This window comes from Monodon monoceros, unplaced genomic scaffold, assembly GCF_005190385.1.
Source record: "Monodon monoceros isolate NGI ecotype Baffin Bay Population unplaced genomic scaffold, NGI_Narwhal_1 Super_Scaffold_7, whole genome shotgun sequence".
Lineage (NCBI taxonomy): Eukaryota > Metazoa > Chordata > Mammalia > Artiodactyla > Monodontidae > Monodon > Monodon monoceros.
In genome coordinates this window covers 61,881,497-61,908,694 of record NW_021703784.1, presented here as the reverse complement: position 1 = coordinate 61,908,694, position 27,198 = coordinate 61,881,497, and the positions used below count along the sequence as shown (strand labels likewise).

General features: G+C 39.5%; 1 protein-coding gene and 1 non-coding gene across 6 annotated transcripts in view; one reads left to right on the top strand and one right to left on the bottom strand.

Moving 5' to 3' along the window:
* ZNF143 (zinc finger protein 143) overlaps positions 1 to 27,198 on the bottom strand; it is a 54,534-nt gene that overhangs the window by 7,867 nt on the left and 19,469 nt on the right. For all 5 annotated transcript variants that reach the window (XM_029208497.1, XM_029208493.1, XM_029208494.1 and 2 more), the window contains exons 7-14: positions 26,657 to 26,731; positions 21,377 to 21,496; positions 19,735 to 19,810; positions 18,033 to 18,158; positions 16,435 to 16,614; positions 9,692 to 9,919; positions 7,047 to 7,195; positions 4,716 to 4,877 (exon numbers count right to left, since the gene is read on the bottom strand). In XM_029208497.1, the coding sequence (XP_029064330.1) occupies positions 4,716 to 4,877; positions 7,047 to 7,195; positions 9,692 to 9,919; positions 16,435 to 16,614; positions 18,033 to 18,158; positions 19,735 to 19,810; positions 21,377 to 21,496; positions 26,657 to 26,731 (1,116 nt within the window). The remainder of the gene's footprint in view (positions 1 to 4,715; positions 4,878 to 7,046; positions 7,196 to 9,691; positions 9,920 to 16,434; positions 16,615 to 18,032; positions 18,159 to 19,734; positions 19,811 to 21,376; positions 21,497 to 26,656; positions 26,732 to 27,198) is intronic.
* On the top strand, positions 15,297 to 15,369 carry TRNAE-CUC. The gene has a single exon. It is a non-coding gene; the product is annotated as a tRNA-Glu (tRNA).

Below are 27,198 nucleotides of genomic sequence, written 5' to 3'. Positions count from 1 at the left end.
ATGAGCAATGCACAAGAGTTCCAATTTCTCCACATCATCCCCAAAACTTGTTATTTTCTGTTTTCTGGATAACGGTCATCCTAATGTAGGTGAAGTGGGATCTCATTGTGGTGTTTATTTGTATTTCCCTAATGATAATGATGTTGAATATCTTTTCATGTGCTAATTGACCATCTGTAAATCTTCTTGGAGAAATGTCTATTCAAGTCCTTCACTCATTTTTTAAAAAAATTTACTTATTTTTGGCTGTGTTGGGTCTTTGTTGCTGCGCGTGGGCTTTTTCTAGTTGCGGCGAGCAGGGGTACTCTTCGTTGCAGTGTGTGGGCTCCTCATTGTGGTGGCTTCTCTTGTTGTTGAGCACAGGCTGTAGGCGTGCGGGCTTCAGTAGTTGTGGCACACGGGCTCAGTAGTTGTGGCTCGCGGGCTCTAGAGCACAGGCTCAGTAGTTGTGGTGCATGGGCTTAGTTGCTCCGCGGCATGTGGGATCTTCCTGGCCCAGGGCTCGAACCTGTGTTCCCTGCATTGGCAGGCGGATTCTTAACCACTGCGCCACCAGGGAAGTCCCCTTCACTCATTTTTAAATTCGTTTGCTTGCTTTTTTCTTGTTGAGTTATAGGAATTCTTTATATAGTCTAGATATTTTCCCCCTCATAATATTATTATTTTATTTTATTATTTTAAAATATATTCTAGGGACTTCCATGACAGTCCAGTGGTTAAGACTTCGCCTTCCAATGCAGAGGGTGAGGGTTCAATCCCTGGTCGGGGAGCTAAGAGCCCACAGTCCTCTCAGCCAAAAAACCAAAACAGAAAACAGAAGCAATATTGTAACAAGTTCAATAAAGACTTTAAAAATGGTCTACATCAAAAAAAAAAAAATGGTCTACATCAAAAAAATCCTAAAAAAAAAAATATATATATATATATATTCTAGATATTAATCCCTTATTAGATGTATGATTTGCAAATATTTTCCCTCATTTTGTAGATTGTCTTTTCACTTTCTTGGTAGTGGCTTTTGATGCACAAGTGTTTTTAATTTTTTTTTTTAGCCGTTCCCCGTGGCTTGTGGGATTTCAGTTCCCCGACCATGGATTGAACCAGGGCAATGGCAGTGAAAGCCTGGAATCCTAACCACTAGGCCACCAGGGAACTTCCAAGTGTTTTTAGTTTTGAAGAAGTTCAATTAATTTTTTTCTTTCATCACTTATCATTTTGGTGTCATATGTAAGAAATAATCTCCTAATCCAATTTATCTATTTTTTCTTTCATTGCCTGTGCATTTGGTATCATACATAAGCAATAAGATCATGAAGATTTTCACCTATGTTTTATTCTAAGAGTTTCATAGTTTTAGCTCTTAAGTTTAGGTCTTTAATCCATCTTGAGCTAATTTTTATATATGGTATAAGATAAGGGTCCAACTTTATTTTTTCTCATGTGGATATACAGGTTTCCCGGCACCATTTGTTGAAAAGACAAATGAAAAGCCCTTTCCCACTGAAAGATCAAATTCTGACTGTCAAAATTTAGTTGACTATATATGTGAGGGTTTATTTCCAGATTCTCTATTTTATTCCACTGGGAATATGTATTACTTTTGTAATCTGAAATTAACTAACTAAAATAGATGGAAAGCACTGACTCTTTAGTCTATACCTGCTAACTAGGCTTCCAAAGGCACCTGGAAAAATGAGTCTCAGAAATGCAATTACCTTAACGACCAAAAAACAAAAAAAAAGACTTAGGGAAGGACTGACTACTTTCTTCCCATGCATGTAAAGAAATGGTTACAACCAATTTAAGTGTTACAGATAATTCACAGGTGGGGCCCAAACACCCCAGTGGATAGCCAACTTTTGCCCGATGGCCTACATGTAGTTAACAGCAGAAGGAACAGTAGCAGCAGCAGGTCCTTAAGTGAAACCCCATCCCTGTTGTGATATCCCTAGTTGCTGGAAGCTGCCTGGCTTCATTCTAGCCCTCAAAGCCTTCTCTCTTGAGAACTTTTCTAGCTCACAGGCTACAGATAAGCTACATAAGAATGTGTGCTTTAGGGTCACTATCTTTCCAGACCTGCAACTGTACAAGGTGTATTTACCCAAGCTGGGCTATAAACCCATCCAGGAATCCCAGAGCCACGGAAATGACTGCAAACTGGTTAGGTGGGACCATTCCATAAGACAGCCTGAAAGCTAGTGGCTGCGTTTTTTGTTTGTTTTGGCATAAGGTAAAATTAGAAACAATAAAAATGCATGGATCTTAGGTGTTCTGTTGAGTTTTGACAGTTAGATACAACTGTGAAACCACCACTTAAAACAAGATGTAGAATAGTTCCTTCACATTTCATTCCATCAATTTCCTCCCCAGCCAAGCAGCACTTTCTGATTTCTATCGCCATGGATCGTCTTGTCTGTTCTTGGATTTCGTGTAAGTGGAATCATATGGTATATATTCTAGAAGGAATTGCTGAGTCATAGAGTAGAGGTATGTTCGACTTCATAAGAAACTGCCAAACAGTTCTTCAAAATGGTTGTAACATTCTATACTCTCACTAGTGTGTTCAATGTCCTAGTTGCTTCATTTCTTTGCCAACATTTGGTTTTGTTTGTCTTTTTTATTTTAGCCATTTCCCTGTGTCTGAAATGTTGTCTCTTTGTGATTTTAACTTGCATTTCTTTGATGATTAAAGATGTTGAGCACTTTTTTGTGTTATTGCCTTTCATGTAACTTTTTTTTGTGAGGGGTCTGTTCAAATAAGCAATCAGATGATTTGATCTTTTTTTTTTTTGCGGTATGCGGGCCTCTCACTGTTGTGGCCTCTCCTGTTGCGGAGCACAGGCTCCAGACACGCAGGCTCAGCGGCCATGACTCACAGGCCCAGCCGCTCCGCAGCATGTGGGATCTTCCCAGACTGGGGCACGAACCTGTGTCCCCTGCATCGGCAGGCGGACTCTCAACCACTGCGCCACCAGGGAAGCCCCTGATTTGCTCATTTTTAATGGGTTATTCACCTTTTTATTATTGACTTATAGAAGTTTGTCATATATTTTCAATACAAGTCCACTGTCAGATATAGTGTGAATATTTTTTTCCCAGTTTGGGGCTTATCTAATCTTTTACTACACATTGTCTTTGGTGAGCAGAACTAATTTTGAAGAAGTCCAATTTATCAGAAAAGAAAAAAATTTATTATTAGTGCATTTTGTATCCTGTCCAAGAAATCTTTACCTTAAGGTTGCAAAAACATTCACTTTTCTTCTAGAAGCTTTATGATTCTGAGTTTTCTAATTCAAGGTGTAGAAAACCTTCAATTTTGTTCGTTTTTTCAGAACTGTTTTGGCTATTTTAGGTCCTTTGTATTTTCATGTAAATTTTAGAATCGGATTATCTGTATCTTCAAAAATTCCTGCTAGAATTTTTATTGTGATGGTATTGAATCTATAACCGAATTTAAGAAGAATGACAGCTACTAACTGACAGAATTTTTCACTGAACAGGGTAAGGCAGCTGCAGTGAAACCCCGCACTGCCTTCAGCATAGCACAAGAAGGGTTTTTAAATGTTATTAACCAATATCATTTATTTTAAAAGAAATGAAAAATTAAACTACAAAGAGATACATTAGATTGGCAAAAATCCAAAGGTTTTACCACTATATTGACTGTCAGAAGGGGAGGAGGCACTCTCAAAGGCTGCAGCTAGGAATGTAGATGGGTATAACCCTAGAAAGGAAGTCTGGGAATATCTATCACAATTACCAATGCATATGTTTTTTCACCCAGCAATTCCACTCTAGGGATTTATCTAGTAGCAGATGTACTCACACACATGCAAAATCACATGTGCACAAGGTTATGTGTTGTCTGAAACAGCAAAAGACTTTAAATGAATTATGGCATGTCCAATATAGTGGAATATGATATAGCTTAAAAAAAGAATGAGGAGGGAATTCCCTGGTAGTCCAGTGGTTAGGACTCGGTGCTTTCTCTGCCGGGGCCCGGGTTCAATCCTTGGTTGGAGAACTACGATAACTAAGATCCCTCAAGCCATGCTGCATGGCAGGAAAAAAAAAAAAAAAGAGGAAACTCTCTATAAAATGAAATAGAAAGATTTCCTAGATGTATTATTAAGGTTAAAAAAAAAAAGGTGAAGACGAGTATAGAATTTACTATCATAAAAAGGGAAGGAGGGGAAGATGACTATTTATTTGTATTTGTTTGTATATGCTTAATGAGTTGTTGGGAAAATTACGCAAGAAACTGATAAAAGTGGATTCTCTCTACGGGGGCAGGGGTGGAAAGAAGACTTTTCACTGCCTATCTGTATATACTTTTTGACTTTTGAATTATGTGAAGATATTACATATTCAAAAGATTAACTTTTGCACATGAATTTTTTTCTAAGCCTCTGATGATGATAATGATGATAGGAAGAGCAACCACTAATGAACACTTAATATATACTTGGGCTGACTACTTTATATGCATTATCTTGCTTAATCCTTCTCTTAACCTCATGGGGTAGATGCAATAATCACTCCTATTTTACAGATGAGGAAAAACTGAGACTCAGAGGGTTATGTAGCTAAGAAGTTGTAAAACTGGGATTCAATCTGAGGTTTGTGTGCTTAACCACTATATCACACTGTACATCTATGTAACGGTTTTGATATTGACATACGTATTGACTGATATAAAAGAAAAAAGCAATTACCTGCTGCCCTTCTGTACCCTCGGCGGTAACCATAGCAACAGAGTGTGTTCCTGCTGAGGAGATGACTGCATCATGAGCAGGTACTGTGATGGGCGTTCCGTCCTGTGTTACCATTGTGATGGTATTGCCAATGGCCTGCATGTCAGCTTGAGATATGTTCACCTGCAATACAATGCATTTTACAATCAGGCAATGTTTCTTGTTTTATCTGGCAGTCTTTATTAAGGGCTAGGCCTAATCCTTGTATAAGTCTACTCTGGGAGCAGATAAGCATTTTACAATGGAAAGAGGTCATCAGAAAAACTGCATATTCCTTTTTTTTTTTAATATCTTTATTGGAAAAACTGAATATTCCTTAAATGCATTTACTCCTCTCCATCTCTACTGCCAATTTAGACCCCTATTTTTCTCTCATCTAATTTTCTGCAATACAATGTCTTTCCAAATATCTAGTCTAACCCGTCCCTAATCATCCTCTACCTTGTCACCTTTCTAAAAAACAAACAAATTTCATTATGCTCCCTGCTCAAATCCCCAGTGACTCCCCATTACTACAGTTCAGACTTCTTACATGGCACTCATGACCTTTCATCATCTGGCCTTAAACAGCTTCTCCAGACTCATCTTTCACTACTTCCAAACCAGCACACAAATCTGGCACTCCAGCCAAAACAGATCATTTGCATCCCCGGGAATGTCATATTCTGTTATATTTTTGTGACTTTGCCCTTTCCTTCACTCTCTGCCTGGCTAACTCATAAAAATTCTTCAAGATCCAGCTGAATGGCCATTCTCTACAAGGGCCTCCAAGATTCCTTCAGGAAGCATCATTTACCCCTTCCTCCAGGTTGCCACAACACTTTACATACCTGTCGATTATATACCCATCATTATGAGAAATTATTTTTCATTTTAGGAACGTCCCTCTCCTACTAGACTACGATACCCCCCCTTCCAGTACTCCCCACACTAACTTTACCAAAATATCTGTCATTGGGTTCAATAAATGTTTGTTTTTTAATTGACCAAAGGAATGGAATAGAAATCCCTAAAGGAAATGGGAAGGTTATATCTAGAGAAAATACAACTTTGGGATGGGGAAAATAGCTGCTTTAAAACATATGAAGAGGGATTAGACTCATTCTATATGGTCAGAGGAAAGCCATGAGTGGATGACACAGTGGTAAGTTCCAGTCTGATAAACCCTCAAATTATCCAGCAATGGAACAGACTATCTCTTCAGAGAGAAACTGCCTCATCTATATGGGGGCTGCTGTAGAGGGAATTTCTCCAGTATAGGAAGGGAAGGAGGTTAGATCAAATGACCTCCACAGAGCCTATCTGTGATGACCTAATTTTTAAAAAAGGCTTAGGGTTGACGCTGAATTAAAATTGTGTTAGTAAATATGTTAAATCTTATATGCCAATCAGTAGACAAAGAGTGTTGTGTAGAATTAGTGATGTCAAAAGTAAGGGGAAGAGGAATGAATGGGATGGTACAAGTGCTTTTTATTTTCCTATCCTGAATACGTTCTGCCTTCTAGCTAACATCAGCACATTAACAGTTATCAACACAAAGGGCAAATTAATCATGGGAGGTAAAGGTCCGAGAGAGACAGGTAAGAAGAGAGTTCTCCATGGAAGAGGTAGATATAAAAGGATAAAGAACCCCATATGTCTATTTCCACCAGTTATTAAGACAACCTTAGCTAGAGCTTAAAAATGAAATCAAGTCAATTATTTTATGCTAGTGGCATCTAGAAAACAATGACAAGTTTGACTATTGAACAACAGCCATTATATTGCTTTTCCTGGGGAAATCAAGATACCTCTTCTATTAATTCTGTGAAGCTAGTTAAGTGAACTCCCATGATTCCAGGTAGGGAGAGAGTCACACTCTGGAAATTTTACAGATGTGCCCATCACTGACTTGCCAGGATCTTTTAATAATGTCCTCGTCACCTCAGCCAAACCTCTGCTGACTTCTCAATCCTATCCCTTCTCTGAATTGGGTTTCATATGGATCTATTACTTTTTAAGCACTCAATTTCACTGTGGTTCTGACCTTCACCACCTCACATTTGAACAATACCCATAACACCATTTGAATTCTACAGAGTCACAAACCTTCTCTCTTTACTAATCTCCCTGCAGGTAGTCGCTTTCAACAGGCTACTAGAAAGCCTCCAGGAGATCCAGCACTGCCTACAAGCTAAACTCCAAACTCTGTGCCCCAATTCAAGGCTTTCCTCAATTGGGACCCAACCTGCCTTTCAAGCCCAGGCTCAGAGAAATATTATTTAACTTGTTTGACTTTTGGTGGGTACTTACATGCTGAGTCCCGTCCTGGGATATGAGTGTAACCTGTTGACTCAACCCAGACTGGGTTACTGTGGCTACTTGTGTAGACACAACATCGTCCCCTTCTACACCTGTAACATACGTGATCTGGGACCCTTTAAGAACATCTTCACTTTGACCTGTTTAAAACAAATGAATTATTTATTTGATCAAACAACCAAGCTGTTTAGAAAACAGAGGAGATTTTAAATATTACAGAGAAAACTGACAAAAGTTAAATGGCATGTGTATTAAATTCTAAATCATGGTTTTTTTCTTTGGCCATGTGGCATCTTAGTTCCCTGACTAGGGATTGAACCCGAGGCCCTTGCATTGGAAGTGCAGTCTTAACCATTGGACCACCAGGGAAGTCCCTAAATTCTAAACCATGAAAATGGCTTCCAGCACCTCCGGCCAATCTCTCCACCTCCTCTTTTGCAAAGCTAAACCAAATCAAAGCAGACCAAACCAAACTTTTCCACATAAAGTGTAACTGTTTTAATTTTGAGAGACCTTGCTTATTCTCTTATTTGGAGTAATTATGTGATACCATGCATGTGTGCTGGGGCAGGGACTGGGGGAACTGTACAGGGAGACTAACTGGCAAATAACCCTTCCAACATGGCAAGTATGCACTAAGTCCTTGCAGTCACTTAAGAAGCTGCTAAAAATGATAAGACAACCTTCATAAACATTAACCACAAAACCAGAATGGTATGTAAACACAACGTACTAACACTAAGTTACTTACTCTTTTAACGCAAGTGACTGATTATAAGTCATCAGTACACAGTGACATCATTGTGTAAAGACAACGTAATGGCATATTATCTGGGTTAAGGTTAACCATTTAGTAAGTAACAGAACAGGAGCCCCCCTCCACTTCTTTATTTCACAAAGAACCAGCAAGTAAACAGCAATAGTCAATTACTGCCATACTTGGCAACCAGGAAGATTATCGATCCCTCTCTTCTATTGCTTTCCACCTCTCATGATGCCAGAAAAATGGTAAATATTTTTTTTTCCTTCAAAGAAGGACCTTATATGCTAATTTATGAGTACTTCTCAAAGTTATGGTTGATGCCTACACTCATACAGCTATAGTCATCATGGTGTAATCTCTATGACACTCATTACTTCATTTCTTTTTGTTCTGTTCCATGGCTATTTATTATATTTATTATTATACCATTATTCCAATGGGTTCAAAACCTAGGGGACCATATGGGAGAAAAGGAACATAAACCCATCCTTATTCTTGGAAAAACAATCTTACTTTAATTTTTTTAACAAAATGTATATTATTATAGATTATCTTCTAGAACACAAGAAATTCTGACAATCTGAAATATCAACATTTAAGGAAGAGACTGAGGAAGCTTAAAAGAGGAACAGTCTTAAACCTAAGTTTGACATCATGAAAGTCTGCTTTCTAATTGCAACGATTTAGCAGCTGTTGTGATATCTAACAATGCACACTTACACTGCTTTGGCTAGAAAACAGCATAGCATTCAAGAGTGAAGGAATTTGGGGGAATTCCCTGGTGGTCCAGTGGTTAGGCACTTTCACTAACAGGGACCCAGGTTCAATCCCTAGTCAGGAAACTAAGATCCCACAAGCCATGTGGCATGGCCAAAAATAAAAAAACTAAAAAATAGAAGAGTGAAGGAATTGTTATTTTCTTACTATCACATGACTGACATCTGAAAAGACAAATTAGAACTCCAGGGAATTATCTGAGTAGACAGTGAATGATCTGTTCTTTTCCTTATTCTCCAACCATTTTTTTCCTACCTAAATGTTTTTCAACACTTCAATCCTAGTTGTTAAGAATGGGTAGAGATGTTTTAATTTTCAAATTTACTCCATTTAGGAGGTACTCAATGAAACAGGACAACATATGTTTCTTTTTATTTGTTTGTTTTAGAAAAACCTACTTCATTTTACCTATTTAACTATGCTGATTTATTTAACTGAAATCATAGAATCTAATTCTCTAAAATATTTTTTCCAAGAGTTTATCCTTATTGAAATGAATGTTTTTGTCTCCAACAACACTACTGAATAGCACATGAATCAACTAAGAGTTATCTGGGAGTGCTTCACCGCTCTTACGATTAAGACCAACATCTTAATACACCCAAATAGTCTAGGCTGCCCCTGCTTTGCTGTGCAGTCTCATTTCATACCACCTTCCCAAGCAGAAGTGCCATGCTGGCCAGGCTTCTTTCAGTCTCTCCGATTTACTTTGCTCTCTCCCACCTCAGGGCTTTTCGCTTGTGCCAATCCCTCTATTTGGATCGTTCTCTTGCCTTTGCTCCCTGTTTACCACCCCCCCAACCCCCCCACATCCCTGACTCTACACCAAGTTAACCCTTATTCACCCTGTAGATCTCTCCAAAAATCACTTCCTCAGGGGAGCCTTCTCTGACCTACGAGACTAGACTAACTTCCCCTCTTATATCCCAGAGCATTAAGCGCCTTTCTTTGATAGCAATTATCACAGCTGTAAATGATATGTTTGTGTGACTATTTGAAAAACTTTATGATTTGAGAAAATGCTTTAAGTCATAAATTACGTTCATAACTGTTGATTTTCAAACACAGACATAGACATACTGGAAAAAACCCTTACCTGGGGGAGGCTCAAAGAAGGCTTCCTGCTCCTCCTCGATGGGCTCAGTGTCATTGTGAGCTGTCCGTTTGTGCATGGCCAGCGTGGAGATCTGCTTGTATGTCTTCCCACAGTGGTTACAGTTGTACGGTTTGGAGTGAGTGTGAACAACATGATGTTTGTACAAACTGGAATATTCTGTGAACCTTTTGTCACACCCAGGGACTGTACAAACATATGGCTTTTCCCCTAAGAACAGCACACACATACAAAAAAATCAACTTTTACCTACGAAGGCATAATCATTCCATACCTTCTGGTGGGGGGAGGGGGGTGGGGGAGGGGGCAGAGAGAGGGAACCTCTAGTGGCAAAAATAAATAGCTGTCAAATCCCTTTCTATCCTGCTAGGAGGCAGTGAACAAGAAAAGACTCCTTAACTATGGTTTCATCTTGGATCAAAAGGTGGTCTGCACCCTGAGTCTCATCCCATGCCTGAATACTACTTTCCCCTTAATTACAAGGGATTTGAAAAATAAGGATGGAGATGTTTATTGCCCAGTTAACTCTAAGATTTGGTGAAACTGTTATTGTTACCTGTAACTAGATAATCTAGATATCATTAGTGATACTTTACTAATAATGGCAATAATAAATGCAATTATTAGTATAACTAATGTAGCTTACCCTAAGGGTTTTTTAAAATATATTTATTTATTTTCTAAAAATTTTTATTTATTTATTTGGTTGCGCCAAGTCTTAGTTGTGGAAGGCGGGTTCCTTAGTTGGGGCTCCAAGCCTCCTTAGTTGCAGCAGGTGGGCTCCTTAGTTGTGTGGCATGCGAACTTTTAGCTGCAGCATGCATGTGGGACCTAGTTCCCTGACCAGGGATTGAACCCAGGCCCCCTGCATTGGGAGCGCAGTCTTATCCACTGCACTACCAGGGAAGTCCCCAAATATATATATATTTATTTATTTACACCGGGTCTTAGTTGTGGCACATGGGCTCCTTAGTTGCGGCAGAAGGGCTCCTTAGTTGCGGCAGGCAGGCTCCTTAGCTGTGGCATGTGAACTCTTAGTTGTGGCATGCATGTGGGATCTAGTTCCCTGACCAGGGATTGAAACCAGGCCCCCTGCACTGGGAGCGCAGGGTCTTAACCACTGTGCCACCAGGGAAATCCCACCCTAAGGGTTTTATAAGGATAATAAACAAAGATTTTCTAAAAAGTCTATGAGACATAGTTTGGACACTTCAGTAAATCTAAAAGGACACACATTTTATATTAACTTCAGTCGACTTCTTGCATCCAATCAAAAGCTATTAAATATTCACTAAAAATAACTCAATACAAAGTAATTCTTTTTCCATGAAACAGTCTGAGAACAACGTAGGCAGTACATATATTTTTAGAACTTTTCATTATAGAAAATTTCAAACATACACAAAAGTATAGAGAAACAGTGCAATAAACCCCCATGTACCAATCATCTAGCTTCAACTATCAATTTATGGCCAATATAGTTTCATTTATTCACATTTCTGCCCCCTATTCCCACCCTGGATTATTCTAAAACAGCTCCAGATAGCATTCTATCTCATCTATAAATTTCAGATTGTATAAAAGATGGATGTTTTTAAATAACAAAATTAACAATAATTATTTAATATCATAAAATATCTAGACACCGTTAATATGTAGTGGGGGGAATCTAACACTGAGAGCAAACTGGAACAAATTAACCTAACTGTAGTTTTTTTTTCTTTTATAAATTTATTTATTTTTGGCTGCATTGGGTCTTTGTTGCGTGCTTGGGCTTTCTCTAGCTGCAGTGAGTGGGGGCTACTCTTCGTTGTGGTGTGTGGGCTTCTCATTGCGGTGGCTTCTCTTGCTGCGCAGCACGGGCTCTAGATCCCAGGCTCAGTAGTTGTGGCGCACGGGCTTAGTTGCTCTGTGGCATGTGGCATCTTCCAGGACCAGGGTTGAAACCTGTGTCCCCTGCATTGGCAGGCAGATTCTTAACCACTGCGCCACCAGCGAAGTCCCCCTAACCTTAGTTTAAATGAATACTTGTAACCACTTAGAAGGGGTATGGGGGCCAGGGCCAGGGTGGGGGGTAGCAGGGGGAGAATAAACTAATTAAAGTAACTCATATACACAGTATTTGACTAATGCTCTCAGTCTTGGACTAGGCTGGAGTGGGGAAAACTGCAAACAAATCTTCAGTTCTTCTTGGTAGGCTTGTTTATTGTAGTGCTATGGGCAAAACAACTCTGAAACTATTTTAGGTGTAATAAAGGATTAAGCAATGAATAAATGTGTCAATGTTGTTGGAAGCTAGAGCACTTACTATGGAAGAAGGGACATACAAATACGGAATGAGGGAAGAAAAGAGCTCTGTAAGATGAGCTGGAATTGGATGTACTAGTGTGAACTCATATACTCTCTAAAATGTGTTTATGTGTGTATACATATGCATATCCCAGTTTGTTCTCATTTTACACCTTTCTTGGGTTAACTCCATCTTTTTCCATGGTTCTGAACCAGTAAAACCAACCACAAATATAAAATCACTAATGTAATCTGTAATATATGTCTTAGACATTAGTAATTGAGATTGCTTCCGTCCTTTGCCCAGCCTGCATTCTCAAAGCAGGGCAGGTTAAAGTTCTTATCTTGGGGAATGGTTGTGGGGGAGATATGACAAGGGCAAGGCCAGGCAGGTCAGGCAATTCCAACTCAGAGAACCAGTCCTATTCATATTTAGGCTGGAGCAGAAACTGCCACTAGGTGGCACCAAACCACAGTCAAGATGGAAATGAATTTGTATTTTTGGTGGGAGGGGGGTTTTGTGATTTTGTCTTGAAATTATAATTTTTTAAATTGAAGTATAATTGACTTACAATATTAGTTTCAGGTGTATATAGCATACTGATTCAATATTTTTATACATTACAAAATGATCACCACAATAAGTCTAGTTACCATTTATCAACGTACCAAGTTATTACAATATTATTGATTATATTCCCTATGCTGTATATCCCATGACTCATTTATTTTAGACCTGGAAGCTTGTACCTCTTAATCTCCCACGCCTATTTCACTCATCCCCCAACCCCCTCCCCTCTGGCAACTACCAGGTTTGTTTTCTCTATCCATGTGTCTGTTTTTGTTTTATGTTTGTCTGTTTTATTTTTAAGCTCCACATAAGTGAAATTATATGGTATTTGTCTTTCTCTGTCTGACTTATTTCACTTAGCTTAATATCCTCTAGGTATCCATGTTGTCACAAATGGCAAGATTTCATTCTTTTTTATGGCTAATATTCCATTGTATGTGTATCACATCTTTTTTTTTTTAATATTTATTTATTTGGCTGCACTGGGTCTTAGTTGTGGCATGCGGGATCTTTTAGTTGCAGCATGTGGGATCTTTAGTTGCAGCATGCACAATCTTTTAGTTGTGGCATGCAGGATCTTTAATTGCGGCATGCAAACTCTTAGTTGAGGCATGTGGGATCTAGTTCCCTGACCAGGGATTGAACCCGGGCCCCCTGCATTGGGAGCATGGAGTCTTAGCCACTGGACCACCAGGGAAGTCCCTATGTGTATCACATCTTTATCCATTCATCTATCAATGGATACTTAGGTTGCTTCCATATCTTGGCTACTGTAAATAATGCTGCAATGAACACAGGGGTGTATATATCTTTTTGAATTAGTGTTTTTGTTTTCTTCATTAAAATACCCAGAAGTGTAATTGCTGGATCATATGGTAGTTCTATTTTTAATTTTTTGAGGAACCTCCATACTGTTTTCCATAGTGGCTGTACCAATTTACATTCCCACCAACAGTGCAATAGGATTTTCTCTTCTCCACATCCTTCCTCATGACTAACTTGGTCACCAGGTCCTTTGCTGATACCTCTTCAATGTCTTTCATTTTTATCCTTCTCCATCTCACTCACTTCAAATATTCGAACGGCCCTTAATCAGTCTCCTTGCTTATGGTCTCATCTCCCTTTAACTTCTTTCTATGGTATTGACAGAGTGATTTTTTTCCTAAAAAAACAAATTTTCTTTAAATCCTCTTAAGGCTTCCCCTCTGTCCATAGCAGTATTCAAAACTTGTTAATGTACCAGTTTCAAAGGAAAGGGATTGTTGTAAATGCCTGAAAACATTTCCAGAGATATCCAGGGGTCTGCAGAATGCAGACTAACTTATGCAACTAAAGTTCCATTCTTCAAAAATGTCTTTTCATTTTGAATTATCACAAGTTTACTCTTAATATCAGTAATAAAAACAATATATTAAAAATCTCCCTCTCATTCACCTTTCCACTCACATCAAAAATACAACCATCTGGGCTTCCCTGGTGGTGCAGTGGTTGAGAGTTCGCCTGCCGATGCAGGGGACACGGGTTCGTGCCCTGGTCTGGGAAGATCCCACATGCCGCGGAGCGGCTAGGCCCGTGAGCCATGGCCACTGAGCCTGTGCATCCGGAGCCTGTGCTCCGCAATGGGAGAAGCCACAAGAGTGAGAGGCCCGCGTACCGCAAAAAAAAACCAAAAAAACAACCATCTGAAACTAACACAATATTATAAATCAACCATACTTCAAATAAAAAAAATACAACCACAAAGTGGAGAATCGAAATTAAAACGTTTTAAGAGGAGGGTGGGACAAACTGGGAGACTAGGATTGATATATATACACTACCATGCGTAAAACAGATAGCTAGCAGGAACATGCTATAAAGGACAGGAAGCTCAGCTCGGTGCTCTGTGGCGACCTAGATGGGTGGGATGAGGGAGGGTGGGAGGGAGGTCCAAGAGGGAGGGGATATAGGTATACATATAGCTGATTCACTTCATTGTACAGCAGAAACTAACACAACATTGTAAAACAATTATACTCCAATTAAAAAAAAAATTAAAAAGTTTTGGGTAATTCCCCAGCAGTCCAGTGGTTAGGACTCAGCGCTTTCACTGCAGGGGGCCGGGTATGATCCCTGGTTGGGGAACTAGGAATCCTGCAAACCATGAAGCGTGGCCAAAAAAAAAAAAATTAAAAACTTTTGAGCTGCAAATGACACCATCAAGAAATTGAAAAAAAAACGAAAACAAAAAACCCACAAAAACAGGAAAAAATGTCTGTAAATCACATACCTAACAAGGGACTTGTATGCAGAATATAATAAAGAATTCTTATAACCCAACAAAAAAAAAGACAACCCAATTTAAAAAATGGGCTAAGAATCTGAACAGACATTTCCCCCCAAAATACATACAAATGGCCAATAATCACATAAAAAGATGCTCAACATCATTAGCAAACTAGGAAAATACAAATCAAAAGCACAATGAGGTAGATACCACTTCACACACACTATGATGGCTATAATCAAAAAGAGAGATAACAACAACTGTTTGCTAGGATGTGGAGAAATTGGAACCCTCATACATTGCTGGTGAGAATGTAAAATGTTGCAGCCACTTTGGAAAACAATTTGGCAGTTCCTCAAAATGTTAAACAAAGTTATCGTAAGATCCAATAACTCCACTCCTAGGTGTATACCCAAGAGGAATAAAAACATATATCCAAAAAAAAAAGAAAAAAAGGGAATTCCCTGGTGGTCCAGTGGTTAGGACTCTGCATTCTCACTGCCAAGGGCCCAGGTTCAATCCCTGGCAAGGGAACTAAGATCCCAAGAGCTGTGTGGTACAGCCAAAATAAAAACACCACACACATCCAGACAAAAAATTGTACATGAATACTCCAGCAGCATTATTCATAATAGCCAAAAAGTGAAAATAACTGGTAAATTGATAAATAAAATTTGATGCATTCATATAAAGGAATACTAGTCAGTAATTAAAAAGGAAAGAACTATTGATATGACATGGCTGAACCTCAGTACTATTATGCTAAGGGAAAGAAACCAGACAATAAACACCATATACTGTACATCTATATGAAATATTCAGAATGGGAAAATCCATAATTGCTTATGGCTGGGGGGTAGGGTAGGAGAAGACTGCTAACAAGTATGGAGTTTCTTTCAGGTGAGATGAAAATGTTCTAAAATTGGATTTTGGTGATGGTTGTACAACCCTGTGAATATAATAAAAAACACTGAATCATACACTTTAAATAGATGAATTGTACAGTGCGTGAATTATATCTCAATAAAGCTGTTAAAAAATATATATCCAAAAAAAAAATATATATATATATATATATATCCATAGACACTCTGCAATAATTATGTCTACTATGCCTCCCTAAATCAACTGTCCTGGAAAATATCTTGTCTGTCTCTGTATTTCTGGTGCCTGGCAGGGGAACAAAGAGCAGATGGTCAATAACTGTTGAATAAATAAATGTAAAAATGCTAAGGTGGGGCTTCCCTGGGGGCGCAGTGGTTGAGAGTCCACCTGCCAATGCAGGGGACACGGGTTCGTGCCCCGGTCCAGGAAGATCCCACATGCCGCGGAGCGGCTAGGCCCGTGAGGCATGGCCGCTGAGCCTGCATGTCCAGAGCCTGTGCTCTGCAACAGGAGAGGCCACAACAGTGAGAGGCCCACATACCGCCAAAAAAAAAAAAAAAAAGCTAAGGTGAAGTTTTTTCAAGTTGCATAATCCATTTCTACCATGCCAAGTGGCAGGAAGGAGGGAAGAGATTACTTGTAAATGGTTTATAGGAGAGGCAGGAATTCAATTGAGCCTTGAAAGACAGAAGACCAAGAACTAGAGACTGTTACCTGTGTGTATCCTCACATGGTTTTTATAATTGGTTGCACTGGCAAATGCCCTCCCACATCCTGGTTCTGTGCAGTAATAAGGTCTTTCTCCTGTGTGTGTCCTAATATGCACTTTTCTGATATTCGATGTTGTGAAAGACCGACCACAGCCTTCAAAGTGACATTTAAAGGGCCTTTCTCCTGAAAACACAAAGGGAAATACATTAAATGGTGCAAAAATACACAGAAAATTGAAATGTCTTATCCTTCAATTCTGCTTAGGATCATTCATGCTCAGACTCTAGCCTTTTTGTATTGAACTTCCCTTTGAGTTTTTTTCTCTTTTTTTCTGTCAACAGCATCATCTACTCCAAACTTAAATTTACATAGGAAAATATGAATAGTATTCAAAACTCATCACTGATTACATGACTTCCCAAAATGGAACTACCCAGAAAGGCATATTAAAAAATGAGCTAAGAAAAGAAGACAAAGAAATACATATCATAAAGAAATACAAAAGAAAAATAGAGTCTGGAATAAGGATTAAGTTAGAACAACCCTAGAATCCCCTAAAAGCTTACCTCCTACTTTATTCTATAATACTTGAAGAAAAAGAATTTTTGGTCCTTTTAAAATCTAGTGTCTAACGCATAATATGAATCAAAAATACTTGCTGAATATATTACTATTCTCAGGAGCTTGGAGACGCTTGCCTCTGATATAACAGATAAAACTAAGAGCATGAATGAAATAGAAGCAGGGACGTACAGCTTTGTTCCTGAACACTGTAAAGTAAAGCCAATTTGGGATCATATTTGAACTAAAAGTTAAACTTTAATGACTGGAAGAATCCTCCATGAAAATCTGCTAAACTATCTCAGAATACTTAGAAGTATTTGGGGACAAAGTGATAACACTATGTTTAAAACATCTGCAGTAAAATCTCAAAGTAAAGGACCTTATGCTATACTACTTAGTCAACAGCTTATAATAGCATCTCTTATCAACAGTTTCTGAAACTCTTCCAGCTCTGATCCAAAGCAAATAATTACCTTTATATTACCAATCTGCAAATAATCAAGTACAAGGAGGGGAGGGGAGGGAAGATAAGAACAAAGTACCCTTTAGGAAAAGCAGAGAAGGAATTTAAGGACAGGGGAGATGATCACAAGGAAGTAACAAGCCTTTCTTTCTGTGGGGCTGTGAGGGGTTCAGACACTTTTTTTAGAAGCAGCTTAATGCAGAAGAAGCAGTACTAAACTGAGAAGTAATTGGGTGCCTTAGGTTCTGGTCTCTGTTGGGCTACTAAGTAGATGTATAATCCTAGGTAAATAAGACTGTTGCTCAGATAATTCCTGAAAACTGAGAGGGTTGGTGGTCTAGGGCCATTGTTAATCTCTTGGAACATGAACCCTTTTGAGAATCTAACAGCGTTACAGGCCCTCATCCTGGAAAGAAGCACACATGCACGAATGGCAAATTGCATGGAGTTTTGGGAGTTTAAGAGAAGCCCTTGACGTTGACTCCCTGAAACGCTTCCAGAAACTACTTCCCCAAGTCCCTTCCTGCAGATTAAGAACTCCTGGCCTAGATATGACATTTCTTCACACCAGTACCTGTATGAGTTCTGATATGTTTTTGTAGATCTCCTGAAGTTTTGAAAGATTTAGTACAATTATCTTCTGAACACCGATATGGCTTTTCTCCTGTATGAGTTCTGACATGACTTTTTAATCCATAACCTTTAAGAAAAATTTAAAAGAAATGTAATTACACAAGACCCCTCTAAGCATGCCCATTGAGATTAAGTTATTGAAAAATATAGTAAACACCAAGGATATAATACTAGGCAAACACAACAGAATAACTATTAAAAAGGTACAAGAGTATGACAACTCAGGACTGTCCTGCTGAAAATTCAATAGTTTCATCTCTGTCTAGAAGAGATTGTGTGCTTCTTTTTTTAAAGTGCCCCAATCTTATTAGATGTTTACAACTCATACCCCAAAATCTTGAAGTAGAATCAAGACATGATACCCAGAGAAAACCATAATTCAAAAAGATACATGCACCCCAATGTTCACTGCAGCACTATTTACAATAGCCAGGATATGGAAGCAACCTAAACATCCATCAACAGAGGAATGGATAAAGAAGATATGTACATATATACAATGGAATATTACTCAGCCATAAAAAAGAACAAAATAATGCCATCTGCAGGAACATGGATGGACCTAGAGATTGCCATACTGAGTGAAGTAAGTCAGACACAGAAAGACAGATATCATATGATATCACTTACATGTGGAATCTAAAAAAAAAGGTACAAATGAACTTATTTACAAAACAGAAGTAGAGTCACGATGTAGAAAACAAACTTACGGTCACCAGGGGATAAGTGGGGGGTGGGAGGGATAAACTGGGAGACTCAGAATGACATATACACACTACTATATATAAAATAACTAATAAGAACCTGTTGCATAGCATAGGGAACTCTACTCAATACTCTGTAATGGCCTATATGGGAAAAGAATCTAAAAAAAAAAAAAAGGGGAGAATGGATATATGAATATGTATAACTGATTCATTTGCTGTACACCTGAAACTATCACAACACTGTAAATCAACTATACTCCAATAAAATTTTTTTTAAAATAAATGAATAAATGGATGAATACAGGAAAAAAACTTATAGAATGTTACAATTAATATTTGTACAGTAAACTGTATGTAAATTTTACCTCAAATAAGAAATGTAAACAAATATTGATATGCATGCTGAACTGTTTATGGTGGTATACTCTAACATTTTTCATTTATATAAATGTTTGTAAATTTTCATAATAAAAAAGAAAAAATCCTGAGAAACAAAACCAAAAAGAATCGTGACATGGAATGAGGAATAGGGTAAAGTCAGGAGGCCTGGCAACGGTCCTGGCCCTCTTGGATGTGTACCTGGGAGGAACCCGTCCCACTGCTAAGCCCCTGTTTCCCATGGTTCCCCCTAAGGTCTGTCCTAATGTTAAACTCTGTGTCAGCTTTAATGCTCGACTTTTGTTTTTCCTGCTAAAAGAAAGCAGAGTGTGGAGTGAAATAACAAACACAGTAGGCAGAAACAGGTCTGAGGAGCAAAATGAGAACACAGAGAGAGAACAGAGCAAGCAGGACAAAATGCAGTAAGGGAGAGATTGGAAAACTAGTCACTGTGTGCCCACTAATTCAGACCAAGGCAAGGGGTCAGTTCCTGCCTCTGACCCGTCTCTGCTTGACCCCCAAGTGGAACCAAGAAACAAAGAAAAATCATGTGTTTACCTGTTGCAAATGCTTTCCCACAGCCTGCATGCTCACACTGATAAGGCCGGTCTCCTGTGTGTGATCGCTCATGCACCTGTTATTAAAACACGGGCATGAGTTTATTTCCTTGAGGCACTCCACAGGTGGATGGTCTCCACAGAGACCTTTTTTATTTCCCCACTGCTGAATTATGTTGTTGCTTGTATGTTATTTTTGAAAAACAAAAGATAACTTCTTTTCTCAAAAACTACAGGTCAATAATTCTCAATATAGACCAAATGTTGTACGTTAAGAAGTACTCATTTTAAATAAGGAACAGGGGACTTCCCTGGTGGCACAGTGGTTAAGAATCCGCCTGCCAATGCAGGGGACACGGCTTCCATCCCTGGTCCGGGAAGATCCCACACAACACAAAGCAACTAAGCCCGTGCACCACAACTACTGAGCCTGCACTCTAGAGCCCGTGAGCCACAACTACTGAAGCCTGCGTGCCACAACTGCTGAGCCCGCATGCTGCAACTACCGAAGCCCACGTGCCTAGAGCCCATGCTCCATAACAAGAGAAGCCACCACAATGAGAAGCCCACTCGCCACAACTAGAGAAAGCCTGTGTGCAGCAACGGAGACCCAACGCAGCCAAAAATAAAAAATATATATATATATAAATTAAAAAATAAGAGGTTCGAGTTTTTCTAGAGTGGTCAAAGGTGTTTGAATGGAACATGTACCTGGTGAGACGCAGGAGTACAAGGAGACGCTACACAACATAAGGCTAAGAGTGTGGAGGCTGCTGGCAGAGGGGCCTCAATCTGAGGCAGGGCTTCACTGCTGACTAGTGGTGTGGCCATGGCACTTGCCTTCTCTCAGCCTCAAAGTCCTCTCTGTAAAGTGGGGACATAATAGTACCTACGATAGAGGGCTGCTGTGACAAATGAATACTCATGACAATGGCCAACATTTACTGAACCTTTACCACATGCCAGGCCATTCTCTTCAGTACTTTACATGTACGGAATTAACTAACTTAATTCTCACAACCACTCATTGAGGGAGGTACTTTTATCATCCAATATTATAGATAAGGAAAATGAGGTACTTAAGAGGTCAAGTAACATGTAAACACTGATAAGTAGTGGAGATGGGCTCTAGGGATGTTATTCCAAATATGCTAAATGCACACTTCCTGACACATTGTGAGTTATTCAATAAATGTTAGCTATTATTTTTATGGGTCATGGTATGTTGTGTTTAGCTGCAATCAAAATACTTGGCCTATGTATTTGACAGACAGGACAAATTAACACCAACTTTCACTACGTTTCAGCAAATCACTGTTAACGGAATGATTACACATATATCTCCCATGTAATTACATAAATTTTACATTTGAGAAAAATGTATTCAAATATGTAGAGTACCCCTATCATGTGTCACGTAGTATGCTGGACCCCTCAGTATGGCTCCCTCAGCCAGAGATAAAAAAAGCATAGTCCAAGCCCTCAAAGAGTTCAGTTTCTAAAATCTGCATAGGCTTTTGTATGAGTGTATTTGTATCTTGATAAGTGGGGGAGAACAATGGTGTTTGAATACTACAAACACATTATATTGGCATTTAATGCCCTATTCTCATAACTAGACACAGCCTTTCCTTCATATATACCTTAAGATGATGAGCTGTTGTATATAATTTTCCACATCCGTCATAGCCACATCGAAAGGCCTTCTCTCCACTCTGTTGAGACTTAGCAGTTACTCTTGTTGCATGTCCTTGTAAGACAATCTAGATGAAACAAAAAGTATGATTTAAATTATTTATACAGAAATAAAGTAGATGAAATTACAATTTTCAGGATAAAAAAGATAAAACTGTAATGTGGTTTTCCAGACTCAGGTCATCATTTTATGAAGATTCTATCATGCTGAGCCAGTTAGGTTAATTCTGTTCCATGGCTGAAGTCAGCAGCTCTGGAAGAAGTCAAAAGGAGATCCACAAGGGGGCATAGTCAGCGCTCACAGGTCGATTCCCACTCTAGAAAAGTCAAGCCAGGGAGCATCCATCAATGCATTATATGCAGATGTTCCTTGACATACTCCAGGGAATTAAGTGTATGTGTGTGTATATATATATATATGTATATGTATATATATATATATATATTTATAATGTATATATGTATTTTAGGACATATGTTCTAAACAATGTAAAAATCAATTTCAAAAGCAAAGGAAAAGAGGGGGTTAGGTCATTTGAGTCACCTGTGGGAGACATTACGATCCATATGATCCTAGTCTATACTTACATAGTGTTAAGTAGAAGATCACTTCTCTGGAACTCAACACAAGACTTTAAACAACTGCACTGATGTTAGAGGTTTTTTAAAGATTATAACCTATTTTAGAAATTGAGGTACCATGAAAATTGAAGAATAACTTTCTACTCTGTGGGCATGTGGTGATGGTGCTGCCACATCCTATCTGTGCAGATTGTCATACTTGGCTCAAAAATGACTCTGGGACTTTGCTGGTGGCGCAGTGGTTAAAAATCCGCCTGCCAATGCAGGGGACACGGGTTCGAGCCCTGGTCCAGGAAGATCCCACATGCCGTGGAGCAACTAAGCCTGTGCACCACAACTACTGAGCCTGAGCTCTAGAGCCGTGAGCCACAACTACTGAGCCCATGCACCTAGAGCCCATGCTCCGCAATAAGAGAAGCCACCACAATGAGAAGCACGTGCACTGCGACCAAGGGTAGCACCCGCTCACCACAAGTAGAGAAAGCCTGCGCAGCAACGAAGACCCAATGCAGCCAAAAATACCAAAAATAAATAAATAAAAATAAATTGTTTAAAAAAACTGCCAAGCCAAAGGACTTTGATCTCCAATGTAAATAAAATTAGTTTTTAATGAAGTCAAAACTAATGGAAACCATGAAAAAGGACCTTGGATTCTAACAGAACATGTAAAACATCAACAATGCTGCATGATGCTAACACGTTTACAAATTACATTCTCATGTGTTACCTAAAATATTAATCAAATGAAACTCTCATTTGGTTTTCATAACCCCACGAGATGGGTAAGGCAAAGATTATTGTTCTCATTTAGTTAATAAGTCTCAGATCCAGAGAAATTAAGTAATTTGCCCACAGTCACACAGATACTACATAGCAGAATGGAAGCTCGACTGAGATGTTTTTATTACAAATTACATGTTACTTTAATAGCATGCTGTTCTGCTTAACTAAGGGTGGTGTAGTTGAAGGGCAATGACAACAGTCATAGCCTCCCTGAAACACACATATCCCATCATCCTTATGGTTCTTACAACTGAACACATGGGCAACCTTAAACAGACTACTTCAGATGAGTGTTTTCAAATTCGGTACTACTGGGGCTTCCCTGGTGGCGCAGTGGTTGAGAGTCCACCTGCCGATGCAGGTGACACAGGTTTGTGCCCCGGTCCGGGAAGATCCCACATGCCGCGGAGCAGCTGGGCCCGTGAGCCATGGCCGCTGAGCCTGCATGTCCGGAGCCTGTGCTCCGCAATGGGAGAGGCCACAACAGTGAGAGGCCCGCGTACCACCAAAAAAACAAAACAAAACAAAACAAAACAAATTCGGTACTGCTGACATTTTGAACAGAATAATTCTTTGTTGTAGTGGGGCTGTTCTATGCCTTGCAGGACATCTACCCAGAATATGTCCCCAATTGTGACGACCAAACTTGTCTTCAGACACTGCCAAATGTCCCCCAGGGGGCAAAACTGCCTTCCCACGAGCGCATTAAGTTTTAGATACTCTAGGTCTTTCTTGTTCTATGAAATCTGGTTTCAAGTAAGAGATCAGCTCAGCAGCACAACTAGTATGCTTATGTTATAGATGAAAGAAAAAGCTCTAAACTGTAAGCATCACAATGAAAAAAAAACTAAAGCTTTGAAACAAGACTGTAAAAAAAATCTATCGCATTAGGTATAGACCTCCTTACTTTAAAGTTCAGCCAGACACAGAGTTACAACTTCTTAAGCAACTCTGGCAGAAGTAGGATGAGTACTAAGAGACAAACCAAGATGTTACAGGTCCTGCTTATTTGCAGCAGTTCTTCTGGGATATTTTGACTTTTTAATACCATGTATTGGGTCCTCAACCTCAACTATGGTACTCAATTGTTTTGGAGGATAGAAGATTCAGAAACTTCTGGTCTAGCACTTAATGAAGAGAAATATGAGTCACAAATACAAGCCACATATATAATTTTTTTTTTTGGCCGTGGTGGGTCTTCGTTGCTGCGCACAGGCTTTCTCTAGCTGCGGCGAGCAGCGGCTACTCTTCGTTGCGGTGCGCAGCCTTCTCATTGAGGTGGTTTCTCTTGTTGTGGCTCGCGAGCTCTAGGCACACAGGCTTTAGTAGTTGTGCACGGGCTTAGCTGCTCCGTGGCATGCGGGATCTTCCCAGGGATGGAACCTGTGTCCCCTGCACCGGCAGGCAGATTGTTAACCACTGCACCACCAGGGAAGTCCCCACATATATAATTTAAAATGTTCTAGTAACTACATTTTAAAAGGAAAAAGAAACAGGTGAAATTAATTTTAGTAATTATTTTATTTTACCTAGTATGTCCAAAATATTATCATTTCAACATGTAATCAACAGGAGACATTATTAATGAGATATTTTACATTCTTTTTTTTTTTTTTTTTTTTTTGCTGTATGCGGGCCTCTCACTGTTGTGGCCTCTCCCGTTGCGGAGCATAGGCTCTGGATGCGCAGGCTCAGCGGCCATGCCTCACGGGCGCAGCCGCTCCGTGGCATGTGGGATCTTCCCGTACCAGGGCACAAACCCGCGTCCCCTGCATCGGCAGGTGGACTCTCAACCACTGTGCCACCAGGGAAGCCCTACATTCTTATTTTCATTTTAAGTCTTTTAACTCTGGTATGTATTTTACACTCACGGCACATGCCAATTCTGACTAGTCATATTTCAAGTGCTCAGTAGCGACAACATTTTGGACAGCATAGATCTAGTCTGTAAGGAGAGGTACAAGGAAAAGGAGAAAAAGCTACAGTCAGAACAAAAATCCTATTCAACTTTCTTCATTTTCTTTGTCTATTGGCACAAACACCAAATGGTTATATATCTGCAGATAAAGAGTAAGCGTGCTTTTTACGACATTCTGTTTCAGCAGTTCTGAATTCCTAGTATGTTTCTGGGTGCAGAAATTAATTACTGATCGTAATAGAATTTTATGCTAATAGTATAATGTTATAATACGGACCAATGGTAAATTCACTCATTTTTTGTAAGACCTATTCTAGTTTATTACAAGTGTAGTTACAACTGTCTTTCTTTAAAAATATTCTATTATTTAAAAACTTAATTGTTAGTCACTAATAAGAGACAGAACCCTATTGGGCCACTCCAAGGCACTGACCTACATCTCTTGTATATATTTACACTGTGTTTGCATTTTAGTAGAGTTTGACTTTGATAGATTTGACATACTGCAGTATAAAAAATATTAAAGTCTCATTTTATGAATTCAGACTTGAAAATTTTGCCAAGAATCATGTAGTTTCAAAGCTGGTGGGCTTAATGATTTACAAACTGTGTTTATATTACTGCTACTTCATGGCATCACTTCAGTGATAAATAGAAATACTGGCTATCCAGCAATGTTTAAAAGGATCAAATTTTTACCAGTGATTTCTTTTATTATTATTTTATTTATTTATTTTTTGCAGTACGCGGGCCTCTCACTGTTGTGGCCTCTCCCGTTGTGGAGCACAGGCTCCGGACACGCAGGCTCAGTGACCATGGCTTATGGGCCTAGGCGCTCCGCGGCATGTGGGATCTTCCCGGACCGGGGCACGAACCCGCGTCTCCTGCATCGGCAGGCGGACTCTCAACCACTGTGCCACCAGGGAAGCCCTCTTTTATTATTTATTATTATTATAAATATAAAATCTTCTTGATAACCCCCAACAGTACTACTCAATGGCATTAAGTGGTGATGCTAATGCTCAAGTTAAAAAGTATTGCCTGAAGCAATAACTTTAGGAGTTAAAAATGATAAAACACTTGGAAGACTGCAAAAAACTATGAGGGAGCAGTCAGCCAAATACTAGAGATAATTGCTGAGAAAAAAAGGAGCAGCATTAAAGCAGTAATATACTACAGTGATTATATAAGCTCCAAGAACATCCACCCACACAAACACCAACCCCTCAAACAAACACAAAAACACATAATTCATAACAGAGTCTTGAAATTTGACTTGTAGATCTCCCAGAATGCATCTGTGACTACTCTGTACTTAACTACAAACCTTGGCGAGGCTCTGCAGCTCTAGGCTGTTATTTGGGTAAGGGATAGCCAAGGACTGGACCCAAGGTGAGCATCTGAATCAAGGGCAGCGAACCCGTGGCCATCTGCAGCCCAGGAAGGAGTCTGGTAGAAGCAGTAAAAACAGCTTTGCCCAGAAGGAACAATGACAATTAGCTAGACTGGACCTTCTCTCCAGAAGTTGAAAAGGAAAGTATGGAGGGAATCAGTTGTAAACAGAAGAAACAAAAACATATACAAAACAAAGTAGCAAGGGTTAGTCAGTCACAGTAAGGGTGAAGGCCCAGAAAAAGGATCCACAAGCTGCCGAGGGTGGGGCAGACAGAAGACCGCCTGGTCTCCAAAACTGCTTTGGACTCCAGAACACAAGCTTCATCTGGATCTCTGTGATATTTCTATTTCTTTAGTGCCACTTTCATCCATATAATGAATTCTGAGACCTGAGGAGGTAATCTGAGAAAGCTGCTGCCTAATGCATACACTGTTTTTCTGAATTGGTAAGATATTCCTAGGGAGGTAATGAGTTCTTGCTTTCATCCCTAGAAGGGCTCAGAAATGCTAAGAGAAAGAGATTCTAATATAAAAAAGTAGCCTTACATACCTGCATTTTTTTCTCTTGCTCATTTTCTCCAATCATTCCTGAACCTGTCACGCTTTCACTTCCATCAATGGACACCTACAGGAATAAAATAAAGCTTAAAAAAATTTTCACATATTGATAACTGTTTAGGCTGGGAGATAAGTACATGGGTACATTATCATTTATTTCTGTGTGTGTTTGAAAATTTCCATTATAAAAAATGGGGGAAAAACCTTTTAAATTATATAAATGATATAATTTCAATGCAGGGAAAAAAACACAGCCCTTTTGATGTAAAACTTAATTGAGGGGCTTCTCCGATGGCGCAGTGGTTGAGAGTCCACCTGCCGATTTGAGGGGCTTCTCCGGTGGCGCAGTGGTTGAGAGTCCACCTGCCGATGCAGGGGACACGGGTTCGTGCCCCGGTCCGGGAAGATCCCACATGCTGCGGAGCGGCTGGGCCCGTGAGCCATGGCCGCTGAGCCTGCGCTCCGCAGCAGGAGAGGCCACAACAGTGAGAGGCCCGTGTACCGCAAAAAAAAAAAAAACTTAATTGAGATTTT